General features: G+C 46.3%; 1 protein-coding gene across 1 annotated transcript in view; it reads left to right on the forward strand.

The window, feature by feature from the left end:
• Nucleotides 1-12266: 12266 nt before the first annotated feature.
• LOC126540321 (putative protocadherin beta-18) overlaps nucleotides 12267-13277 on the forward strand; it is a 196615-nt gene continuing 195604 nt past the window's right edge. The window contains exon 1 of the mRNA XM_072286199.1: nucleotides 12267-12424. Coding sequence (XP_072142300.1) covers nucleotides 12277-12424 — 148 coding nt within the window. The 5' untranslated portion in view covers nucleotides 12267-12276. The remainder of the gene's footprint in view (nucleotides 12425-13277) is intronic.

The following is a 13277-nucleotide window of genomic DNA, read 5'->3' on the forward strand; positions in this document are numbered from 1 at the left end:
TAATGCATCGCCCCTGCTGACTTTCAACACCTTCTGTGCTACTGCTGCCGCTATGCGTCAGAGAAACAGTCTTCGAAGGCGGCACTCCACATTCAACGGGCCTCGAGCCTTTATGAAACTTTGTAAATATTTCAAGAAACAGTGTATATATATATATATATATATATATATATATATATATATATAATAGTAAATATAATAATCACCATCCGGCATCTGGTGTGGCATGTCAGGTGAAACGCCAGGCTAACATCTCCAGCATCTCATTAAAGCTTGTTTCTGTTTGTCTTGTGACTGCCTTTTTTGCACTACCTTCGGTTACAAGTATGTCAAACACACTATAGACCATGAGAAGGATTCACGAAACTCATTTGATTCATTGAAATGTTATAGCATGAATTTTTGTTGATAGATTGATTAAATGAGTTTTCATGGCGCAGTGGCCAGTATTGACTAAAGAACGCCAAAATAACTTTTTTGCTTTTGTTTCTTGGGATGACAAAAGAAGAGCATCAGGAAAATATGCTCAGAGGGTCCGTGCATGCAGCATATTAGATGTAGGCTTGTTCGAAAGTACGGTTGAGAGGTGGGGACGCATTGCCGCGATCACTTATGTTTCGTGTTTTTGTTCTACAAGTACACTTTGTTACCAGAGGTTTGTCTCTCGTGGATTCCCTGGTCATCGTTTTGATTGTGCTTTCTGGCATCCTAAGCTTAAAGCGCAGTTGAGAGACAGAAAGAAAGCAAGGAGAGCAACGGCAGGGACGACAAGCGTCCGGTTTGCTAGCCTTCGCTGGGTGAAGAGAAAGGGAGAAATTGGAAGAGAAGGTGTGTGCGCATTTAATGCACGTGGGAAGCTGCACATGATTAATATAAGCACAACTCACATCTGCAACATTTCTGGCATGCATTATATCACACGGCTCCCTGTAAGTGCTCTTTGAAAAACATAGAGAGTGGATCTCCAGACATTATAGTACTGCTCCGCCGTACTATAAACTGTGTCAAATGTTGACGCTCTTTCACTTGCTCTCCTTTTCTGGAATCCAAAGACATGGTTCAATGGTGGGACCAAAGTACAACATCTCCGAAAGTACATCTGCCGCACACTATATTTTGATCGATGGTGCCAGAGAAGGGACGTATTGTGGACTTGCCAAGATCGCCGTCTATATAGGGCGCGGCTCATCCCCTTGAAGTGAAGCTGCAGCGGGAGAACGTTCTTGCTCTTTCATTTTTCTGGCGTGTACGCCCCACAGGTTCTCATTGTCTCCAGGGCAACAGTGCCAATTCTCGCCGAACTAGACGGTGTCCCAGTGAGAAATGGTCAGCAGTATTATAACGACGCCTCCGTTAGGTCCGCAGGGGCGGTGCACGGAACAAAGGACACACGGGGTCTGAGGCGCGAAATATGCAGAGGAGGTCAGTCGGCCCGAAGGGCGGACAGACTGTGCAATATGCGGCTTGCTGTTCGGCCACGGTTTGCCGTCTGTGGGCCGGTGCTGTACTACGTACGTACTGCACGTTGAAAACCCTCACAATCGCGGTCGGGATCGCTCGCCACCGCTGCAACAGCAAGCGAGCGGCAAGAAGGGCGGCAAGCCGTGTACGTCCGTGCGCGAAACTTTTGTTCTTCGAAGTGCGTTCAAAGTTAACGAGGTGGTTCGGCACACCGCGTTTACGGAGCGAGCGTTCTTGCGCCGAAGAATTGGGTCCTTCTGCTCTTCTTCGACGCGCATATGACGTCGAGGGTAATTAGGGGCCTCTCTTTGTACCGAACCGGGCCGGGGCCGATCGTTGTTGGCAGATGCGGTGCAAAATTGAAGCGACGTCTCGTTGGAAACTAAAACGGTATGAGCCACATGATGAGCTTGCATCTCAGCAGCAGCGCAGGAGAGTGCGCGACCACGAAAGTGCGCTCGTATGATCGATCGCGTGAGTTTTGCATGCAACACATGTCGTGATTGCTTTTGTAATGATGGTATACACGAAGCGTTTGAGAAACTCCGGACATCTCTTTCAATCGACATGAAATTGGCTTAGTTTTGCGCATGAAGCAGTATGCTGGTCTTGCTATATATATATATATATATATATATATATATATATATATATATATATATATATATATATATATATATATATATATATATATATATATATATATATTCACATTTATAGAATATCTGGCGCTATTATCGTCAATAAAACATTCATTCATCTCTCTCTCTTTCTCTCTCTCTTTCTTGTATGAGAACTTGAGTGAATTTATGGGCTCAACAACGAACTCTCGGATTGATGGCGACTACAGCAGCTTACCTCCCTTTTGGACCATCATGTAATAACCAAGAGCCCAATATGGGTTAGATTTATGTGCGGAGTGTACAGTGAAAAAAGCTTGTTTTTAGTTCAAGCGAATGCGTTGTGGCAGTGTCATGCGGGTGGCCTGCTTTCTCCCGCACGCGTTGTAGCAGAGGCTGTAGTCAGATGACCTCAATGCCTCCAGCTTGGCAAGAACAACGTCGTATTACGTTGGCCTACAGTGCTGCTTCTCGGTTTCTCCTTTAAGCTGTGATTATAAGCGACGGGCAGCTGCGAGCGCTTACAGGAAATTCAGAACTAGTGGGCCAGTATCGAAGAGTGCCGATACGTAATCGGCACTCGAACCTTTATGCTTTATATACGTTTAAATAGAAAGAAAACTCGCAGTGACCTTTCTTCTCGAGTGGGGCTCTGCCATGCTATCCAGCCTAAACTCTATATATGCTGCGCATTTTAGTACCATTCCCACTTTGTACCTTTTTTTTTAAACAACAGTTAAATATATCTTTTTTCAGACGTCCCATTGTCGAGGCCAGTAGATCGGAGGCCTACCGTCCAGCCCAAAAGGATGACTATCAGCACTATCCCGTGACCGATGTATGGAGCACGTATCCGTCTTACAGAATTCGCTGTAGGCGGCCTTCGCGATGAAGGCGCTGTTTTAAAAGGGCGTGTCGTCCAATCACATGCACAGCGAGATACTAGAAGTGGAGGTTAAGAGCGCACAGTTTAACTCCACAGGCGCGAATTTCAATGGCAAAAATGACAAATTCTGGTCGTTCTCGGTGCTAACCGCAGTAAGTGTTGCGCCCTCACAAACTTCGGAGCCAGGCTTGTTAGCTAGCAATTGTATGGACATCTGTAGTCTTAGGAAAACCTCAGTGAGTGTTTCGTGACTGTTCAGCAAGAATCGTTGATGGAAACTTGTCGTTATCACGCCCGGTGCATGCCTTGCATCGTAAAAACTGAGGACCATTGCTTTGTTGCTTTGTAGTGTTTTTCGCTCACCACTTAGAATTCATGACCTCCTTTTCAGGTGTGGCGCGCAGTGCGCCCTCTAGCAGCGCATTGTCTTGCTTCTAATATGTGTTCTCCGTATTATGATGTCATCCTTGGCTCTATATATTTTAGGCCCGCGCTTTCTCAGGTGTGGCAAGTTTCAAACATTATCGTGAACATAATTCAATCAATCAATCAATCAATCAATCAATCAATCAATCAATCAATCAATCAATCAATCAATCAATCGTGTTTTATTGCGATAGCAATTATATGGTTATTCGAAGCGCATTTCCGCTTTGGGCGTTGCCGTCACCGTCGCCGTGAGGTCCCGTGTAAAGTCCAAGGGTGATAACACCGTTGGCGCGCACCCTACGCTGTACTATCTTAAGCAAAATTACACCCTTTGGGTCGTATTTCGCCACACACCAATAATCGTCATCTGCCTTGTTTGCATTTCATTTCTTTAACCCTGCGAGCCCGGTAATTCCAAGTCACGATAGGCAGACACGTTATCAGCATGACAGAGCATTCTCGACAGGAAAGTAGCAAGCGCAGCGTTTTCAAGAGAGGAAACGCAAGCAAGACAGATTAAGATTATTGTTGCGTGGCAAGATACGACCCAAAAGGTGTAATTCTGCTTAAGAGTGTATGTGCGAGTGAAAGTCGTGCGAGGGGAGCCAACGATCGCGGCCTAATCTCGCCCGCGCGAAAGCGAGGAAAGCTGGCAGGAAGCACGCCGTCTGCCGTCGTGCGCGAGGCACCCAACGTTGCGAGGCACAGGGGGAGGGCAGAGAGGGCGGATTCCGGCTGCAAGCCCTATCTTGAGTGCGATCTGCGTTGGAGGCAGAGTCTAGGTGTATCGGCGGCTCGTAACTTTGTGCGTGTTGTGTTTTCGCGGAGCTCACTTTTCGTTGAAGCGACGGACAGCACGAATGTCACATCGCGTTTCCTCCCACCAGCGTTTTGAGAGCGAGTTTCCGCCGTCATCGAGTCAGACGTGTTCATGTTTGCTTGTGCGCGCGTGACAAAATGCTTGTTTATCTACTTAGTGTGCCTATGTTTACAAGGTTATACGGCCTATAACACTATCCTCACTTTGTGTAGCTTTCCACTATTTTGTCATCGCAATCGATGCTTCGTCTTTTGGGCGAAACTACGACTTTTTTCACTGACATGATACACATGAAGTGTCGGCGCGCGAATAGAGCGCTGGCTATTCCTTGTTTCATAAACAAACAAAAAACGTTATACCCATATGCTACTCCTATAGACTTATGCAAATAACTGCTTTCTTCCAGTCATTAAAGGAACAAAGGCATTACAACATAATAACCGGAACAACACAGCAACCTTGTAAGGAACCGCAAGAGTGTGAACAAAAATATTGATGTCGTTTGTAACCACACTAGGACATACACAAATGGTGACGGCACCAATAAACAAAAGCTGTTTTGAACACTCGTTTACATATAATAGATTGCTTAGATTAGTAAAAGATGGTCGTGTGGTGTATATGCACCCATAAATAACGGCTAATAATGGTGCCATCTCTTGATCATCTTTTTTTAGAGCTATTGCTGCGCGATTCTACATTGCGCTTGCTGGGATGGGTCAAACAACGTGTTTAAATCCAAATGCCTGCTTCATTGATTCAATGAAGCAGGCATTTTTCTGATAAACGTTATCGAGAAACTGTAATTGACTGCACCTGTTTTACTCAAAAATGTACATGATGTCAGGTATTAATTACAGGCTTGCAAAACACAAACGACTTTAAGTATCTACCCTGTCAGTTTAGCATTACCATGTTCTTGCTATTCTCAACAGAACTTTGTTATTCTCAACAGAAGCCTAAATGGCTTGTGTGACTAGGCTCGGCAGCGCCGGGAACAGCGATGAGGTCAGTGCATGTACTATCGGCCAAAAAAGTAAACGGACCACGGCACATTTGGCCGGAGCAGCTGCGGGGCCACACCGGGGCGCTGCTATCTCGCTCCGCGCGCTGACGGCGAGAGTGCCCCGGGTGACGCCAGACTTCGCCCTCACTCTCACGCGGTGCCTTGTCACGCTTGATAAATTTCTAGTGCGCCCTTCGGTGGCTCTACTGCTGGCGGTCGCGACGAAGGAAACCGTGCATCGCCGGTAGTCCAGCACATGGCGCTGTCGTGCAGTTGCGGGAGCCACAGGGCATCAAAGCGCGGCACTGAGAAGGAACGAAGACCCATTTTGATTGATGTTTTGCTCATATTCACCTTATCTTTCATATTGTTGCATGTCGCCGGCGTCACCGCTGCTCGATTTTAGGCAACATTGCGCAAGTAGCCGCAACGGCAGCTACCCTGATGCGCGCTTTTTCACGTCGTCGCGATAAGTTAGGGAGTTGGAAGCGCTGCGTGGACGTCCGAAGCTATAGCGGTGGCGCTCTCGATGCCAAGGCGAGTAAGCCAAGTCATCGCAGTCGACGGCAACTTTTAATCGCACTGAGCACCCCTTCAAGCCACGAAATGTTTCCATGAATAAACTTTCATGACTGACCATAGTTATTCCTATTCGCCTTCCCAATTATCTCTTCCTGGCCGTACTTTTGTAAAGTTTCATTACTGCCTACGCATTGTAGTATCTAATTAAAGCAGTTTTCAGAGGCGTCGCTGATGTTAATATTAAACGTACTACTGGGGACAATGACGGAAAAGTGATCTCGACATATAAGCCGTGCCCGCAGTAAACCTTGCCGCCTGCGACTATTGCGCCGGCGTGAAAGAGCGCGCGTCACCGTAGCCGCCGTTGCGGCTACTTACGCGACGTTGCCTAAAATCGAGCAGGGTGGACGCCGGCGACATGCACTAATATAAATGATACGGTGAATATAAACAAAACAACAATCAGAACGGGTCTCCGTTCCTTCTCAGTGCCGCGGTTTGTTGTCCGGCTGCCGTCCGCCCCTGTGCGACAGCGCCATGTGCTGGACTACCGGCGATGCACGGTTTCCTTCGTCGCGACCGCCAGCAGTAGAGCCACCGAAGGGCGCACTAGAAATTTATCAAGCGTGACAAGGCACCGCGTGAGAGTGAGGGCGAAGTCTGGCGTCACCCGGGGCACTCCCGTTGTCAGCGCGCGGAGCGAGATAGCAGCGCCCCGGTGTGGCCCCGCAGCCGCTCCGGCCACCTGTGCCGTGGTCCGTTTACTTTTTTGGCCGATAGTACATACATGCGTAACCTTAGTGCCGACAAAACATTCTGCAAACAAAATGAAAATTATATACATGTTAATACAATGTAGCGTGAACATATTTTCACGCTTATATAGATCAAAAACAAAAAATATTAATACATGCTAGTCCAACATAGTGAAAATCTTTTTCATGCTTACACAGAACAAAAAACAAAAATTAAAAACAAGTTATGGCAACGTAGTGAACATTTTTGTAAGCTCATATAGATATACAGGTTAAGACAACCAAATTACTTCAAATAAACACATACACATACATAAAAAAAACTCAAATGGAAGATGACGTTTTCTTTAAAACCTTTTTTGACTGAACCGAGAAAAATTCGTCAGATAGACCATTAAAGATTTTGGGCACATAGACGCATCGATGTGCCTCGCCATACCTACCTTGACACTAGACCATTGTCCCTCGACACGATTTTCACATGCCGCCGACAGAAGACATCGCAGGTGAAGGCGACGAAGGGACTACTTCAGTTTTTGAAAGAGACGGGATTGGACAAGCGGCTCTGACAGTGTTATCACGTACAATGCCAGATTGATGGACTCTACCGGACGATGTTTGTGTGCTGTGCTATGTGCTCTCTCTCTCTCTCTCTCCCCCTTCCCCATCTTTCATCGCCCCCATCCCTCTCCCATGTGTAGGGTAGCAAGCCGGTTACGCTAAACTGGTTAACCTCCCTGCCTTTCCTTCTCTACTTTTTCCTTCCTTCCTTTTCCTTCGCCATACCTAGTTGATGAACGAGGAACATTGAAACGAATGTTGTCCCTCAAAGGTCGAGGGGCTACATATTTTTCTCTGAATTTGTCATTCCAAAAATGACGAAGAACAACAGTTTGCTTAAATAAGGACTGAAATGAAAGAAAACCTAACGCTGAAAATGAATTGTCACCTGAAATCTAGCCACAGCCATAGGCAACACTTTTCAATATATATTATATTATATTTTCAATAAAATAATAATAATAATAATAATAATAATAATAATAATGACGAGGATGAATTAATTTATATGTCCTCTCTCAATTTATGCTTGATAAACTGCTTTCAGAAACAAACGATTGGTGCCCCCTAACGGCACCATTTCTGCTGATATAGTAGGCCTACCATATCGATATTCATCGTACGAGCTAATTTTCTACCGTCTTTCAATTTCTCTTTAAAACCTCTACCGTGTTTCAGCCATCGATAATCGCTCAATTGTTTAATAGCGTACGACTTAAAATTGTTCTAACTCAGAATAGCCGCCTCCATCTGCGAAAATGTTTATATATTTCTTTCCCTTTTACGCGACCGAAAACACCGTCTCTCTGCCACAGCGTTCGCTGTACCTGCACGAACACAGCAGTTCCCCGAGGGCTGTTACACATTCGACAGGCCAGCGCCATTATAACGAAGCGAAGAGCCGAACAGGGGGAAAAGACAGCCATTATATCGGCCAGCTCGCCCCCACAGACACGTGTCGGCTGCATTAATGGAAACTGCCGCACCAAAGTGAGCCGTGTTTTTTGCTCTTTCTTTTACCCCAGAGTCGACGAAAAATTACTCCGTCTGCCTACCACGGTGACTGCATCCGTGATTACCGGGTATCGTGACGTGCATCTTTTCAAGAAATACCTTCACGTCCATCGCTTTTTCATCGCGTTATGATTACACAGCACCTTCCAGAGAGAGAGACTCGATGCCTTTTTTTAGGTGTACATTAGGCAGCCGTGGTTTGTAGCGAGGAATAAAAAGTAGAATTGAAGACACAAAAAAACAATTAATTAAGCGATTCGTAGTGTTTTTGTGCATCTTAAACATACGTAGTATAATATAACATTAACAGTTGGGCCGGGGAAGGAGGCGGGGGGCTGCCAGAAACAGGATGGGGATCAAGTTGCCGTTTTTTTTTTTCGCTTCCACTGTACGTACGTGCTTCGCCATCTTATAGGCCGCAGCCGCTCTTGTCCGACATTTAGCAGCCGGCTCCACGACTCCAGAGTGTTCCCGAAGTTTGCGTAATAACGACCCCGACGGCAATTGTTGATGACGCGATAGCGCGTGGCTATCAATACGTCTGAGCATTATTGTTGCCACGTCCAGTTAGTTCAGTGAATATCACGACTGCAGTTTGCGCGCATGACTTGCAGTTCTACAGCGTCGGCTACCAACGTTCCAGAGCCTCCAGCCGAGGCACGAAGGTTTGCGGGCGTTCTTCCCTGCGCAGTCACAGTTTATGTATACTGCCATCTCCAGTCTACCCTTCTCCTCCTTCCCCCCTCGCCCTTTTACTCATCATGATCGTCATCCTATTTAAAATCACAGCATTACTAAAGCCGCCTGCTGCGTTCTGCAATCGCTCCAGCTGAGCCCCATCTTATAACTGCAATATCCCGATCAGCGCGATCGCCTATGAAGGCGCTGCTTGGGTATTTAAAAGACACTGGACTTTCTGACAGATTGTGACTTCACTGTGTGACGTAGGATTGTGCGGTGACACTGCATAACACTAGGAACGCCTTTGCGGTCTGCGTGACAGTACCCACAGAAACAGTTTGTGTGTGCGTGCGTGTGTGTGTAGTTAGATTTTTCTGTAGTCTTTATTTTTTTATCCTTCTCTCTCTCACCTATCGCATCCCCTTGTCCCTCCCGCAGTACAGGGTAGCCAACCGGAGATAATCTCTCGCTAACCTCCCGGTCTTTCCTTTCCCTTTCTCTCTCTCTCTCTCTCCCGATTTATACACACGCCATATCCCTGTGCCGTCCTCGACTGCGCTTCCCTTGTCTTGGCGCCTATTTTGTTAATCGAGTGGACCACCGGTTATCCGCTCTAGGCACCACATGGCCCGCCAACTCCGTTTTTTCACCCCCTCTAGATGTCTGCCAGAAGAACCCTTTCCCCCTTGATCACGCTTGAACGTGCGTCCGCGTGATCCGGTTTGATCATACAACCGTGCCTGCACTGTAGATTTATGCTGCCTGGACATGCATTTAGGCCTTCGAAAGAAAGTTCCGCTTCACCACTACGCACAGATTCTTGGCTCATTTAGTGTTGCAGTTGCCCTCCTGCGATCTCAAATACAAACAGGACGTGTTTGTTCTATGCTCTGTGTATGCAAAGCGTGGATCTTTTATAGTCCTCCGGATTATACATTGTTTTCGTCTGGTGTCATCGATATTAAGAATAACATCAACTGTTCGATTTAAACCCATTTGAAAGTATTTAATTTATTTATATGTTGTTATGCACGTGAAATTGCAGCCATGCATACGGGCATGTACGTCGCTGGAGATGCGTCTAATACTATATTTTCCTTGCAGCGTTTACTGACAAAAGAACGCGGAACAGTTAACCATGGTTTAGTTAAGTATGACGGGGAGGAATAAAGAAAGGACAAGACACAGATGCTAACCAGAAATGCGTCTGGTTGGCTACTATACGCTGGCGGAAGGGAAACGAGAATAGAAAGACGAAAGAAAGAGAGAGGAAGGAAAACTACAGAGAGTTCGCGAATGCGCGCAGAGGCACACAGGCCAGTCGCCCTCAAGAAAGACAAGAATGCCATTATAGCTTTGTGGGCCGACGAGTGACGGGGCGGTCTTCAAGTAGCACCTGCACAGACAACGGCTGATCGTCCAGGCGTCGCAGAGCGATGGATAACGTTTGTCTTTACGACTGAAATCGATGACAATGGCACAATAAATGTTCCATGTTCTCTTCGCTGCCGCAGACGTCGCATGCAGCACTGTCGGTATACGCAATCAAAGTAGTGTATGCCTTCGTGAAAGCCGCTCCCAGCCACAGCCAGTACAGAAGCGATGCCTCACTTCTTTCAAGCCCGGGTGGAGTCCAGAGCAGGAGCGAAGGGTTCAGTTCGTGTAACCTGGTGCGTCATACATTTGGCCTGTTCCACTCTGTTAAAGAGAGCTCGAGTACCAGTTGACGAAGCTGCCTTGCAGTGCCTGTCCAGGAAAGAGGAATGGGGACGCTGTGTCGTTCTTTGATGTGACTCTCGGGCAGCTTTGTCTGCGTGGTCATTCCACTGATCCCGCAATGGCCAGGTAACCACCGGAAAATAATTTCGCGGCCTTTTTGTTCGATGTCGCGGTTAAGTCTGACGATTTCTTAAGTCAACTGTTCTTGTGATCAAAAACTGCATCCAATGTGAGTCGAAAAGCATGGCCCATTTACCAGGACTCTCTGCGTCAATAAATTAGAGTGCGCTGCGTAGAGCTGGGAGTACCGCAGCCGTAGGCGTCATGACATGCGACGTCCTGGATCGTAGTGTTAGTCCTAGTCTCGGTGTAAGCACAGTACCGCCATAACGGGTCGATGCAGTCGATCCATCAGTACAGATACATACGTGGTTCCTGTAATTCGAATACAGTATGAAATTAAAGCATGGAACGAAGGTGCCATGCCCGTTATGCGAGAAGATGAAATAAGTTGCCTTTTTGTCCTAATTTGAACGCTATACAGCGGAATGTGCGATAGCGTGCCTTCTATTTGTTGATGGCTTTCATACCGGTACTCTCGACGACAGCGATGAGGGATTTCGATTAGGTCCCCCTAGACTGTAGATGCACACCTGAAGGATGACTTATTACAAAAGACAGGTTTAGGAACTTAAAAGCTACAGCATGAAGCCGTATGTGTACATCTCTGCTGAGCCGCATATGAAAGTTTTCTGTGCTTTAGAAGTGTTAATTACCAGTTATGTGTGAAATCATGTGGAGTCTACGTGCTTGGAAACCTTATTGCTGCGCGTTATTATTCTCATAAATGCGAAGATATGAAGTTTTGTTTGTGTTATCTCAATACGAACTGCGCCATGACTGAGTATCGTCAGTACTGGGCATCGTAGGCGAAGAGAGGCGCGGTTGCTTGATTCAGGTAGCCGCTACAGTTCCTTTCCTTGTATAGCCAAGCCAGTTGTTATTATAAATCGTGGATGCATATAGGTACCCGGAAAGAAAGAGAAGCCGGCAGGCAATTGTTCTCGTAAAGTGATCAACTCCAGCCCGCCTGCTCACGCGGAAAAAAGAAGAGAAGAGGGAGGAGCGGGAGGGCACAGCACAACACATTACACTAAGAGAAGGGAGGGTCACTGGAGACGAGTGGAGTCCAGGAACCAATTCCATCTAGAACAGCTTGGTGGGGATAGTACTTAGGCTTTTCGAGAATAAGTCATCGAGCGAAGATAGCGGAATGCAGCCCTATATTGGGCTGCAGTATATGTAAAAGAATAAGTAAATAAAATGATAATTTGCTCGAACTTGCTCAGCAGCATAGTACCGGCAAATGGCGAATGAGACGCATTGTAGAAGCAAGTGGTCGAGCGTTTAACCACAGTTTCTAAAGCTGGGCGGAATGGAGCTAAGCGCACGTCCTTGCCGGAAAATTATTCACACCACAGAAGCAGCACGTTCTGCGTCTATGCCTAAAGAGAAGGCAATGGCGATCAAGAGGAGCGTACGTTGATGAGCTAGAAGCTGTTAAAAGGGAGATGGAGTCACGAATGCAGCTCCTCCATTCAGCACCTAGACAGTTGCGATGAACCGCGCACCATGGGGGGCTGAATACGCGAGAAAGCGCGAGAACACAACGGGTGTCGCTTTTGACGGCGTATACGTTTGTATTGACTCAAATGCTTGCCGTGTGCAACATCTGACGTGCTTCATTTTCTTTCTCTCTCTCACTTTTCGGATTTCCAGGTTTGTGGAAGTGGAGCGGCGTCATGGCGGTGTCGCCGGCTTCCCATCCACGTACAAAGCGACGGAAGCCGCAGTTCCGCTTCCCCGGTGTTGGATGGCTTGCGCTGAGGACGGCACTGCTTCTGATAGCTGCACCAGAGTGTCAAGGGCAGACCACTACATCAAATCAAGGTGAGCTTACCAAACCATTCATTGCGTGGGTGTAACGTCAGACGACGTTCTTGACGCCAAAGGGGCTACGATGTCAACGCCAACAGCGTACGAAGTTCAACTAAGAGATGCAGGCGCTTAAAGGGAGAATTCTGGTTCGATACATTGCATTTGGAATCAATATAATTGTGTATTCATGCAGAGAAAACTACTAGGCCTGAAGCTGTCATATTGTAGCTAAATTAGAAGGCGTCTTTAAGAGGAACGCAAACATGAAAGATTAAGATAAGCTCTATATGTACACTACGCTTCTAGCATGCCAAATAGTTTAGTTTCACAGTGAGTACATGCGTCATAAGCAATAAAGGACGAAAAAACACTAAATCAGGGAGGATGTAATTTCTGCACAACCTTCATCTGACGTGACGGATTCTCAGCGTCTGCGAGTTCGTTTGCATTCCTAAATGAGGCAATGAATGGAAGCCCTTAACAATACGAATCAAGTTAAATCAAATTAAATCGCTTACTTGTTTTATCACTCTGAAAGTTAACCATACATGCGCAGAAGTAAATGCACACAAGAGGCTCCCAAAACCAGAACATTGCTGCGGAACTCTCAACAGGAATAATAATAATAATAATGGAAGAAGCAGCCTGAAAAATATTTCAATGAACAAATGTGAACAGCTTAAGCAATTCGATAACAAGATAATTACACAATATAATATACAATACAGCCGATTTAAACAATATACGCATAAATTGAGTTTACTTTATAAATACTGCAATCACCATGCGGTGATTTTAGCCGGGTGGTACAAAGAATCACTGGAATTGTTAGGAAGAAAAATAGTACAAATACAAACACAAAATA

The sequence above is a fragment of the Dermacentor andersoni genome, chromosome 2 (assembly GCF_023375885.2).
Source record: "Dermacentor andersoni chromosome 2, qqDerAnde1_hic_scaffold, whole genome shotgun sequence".
In the NCBI taxonomy this organism is placed as follows: domain Eukaryota; kingdom Metazoa; phylum Arthropoda; class Arachnida; order Ixodida; family Ixodidae; genus Dermacentor; species Dermacentor andersoni.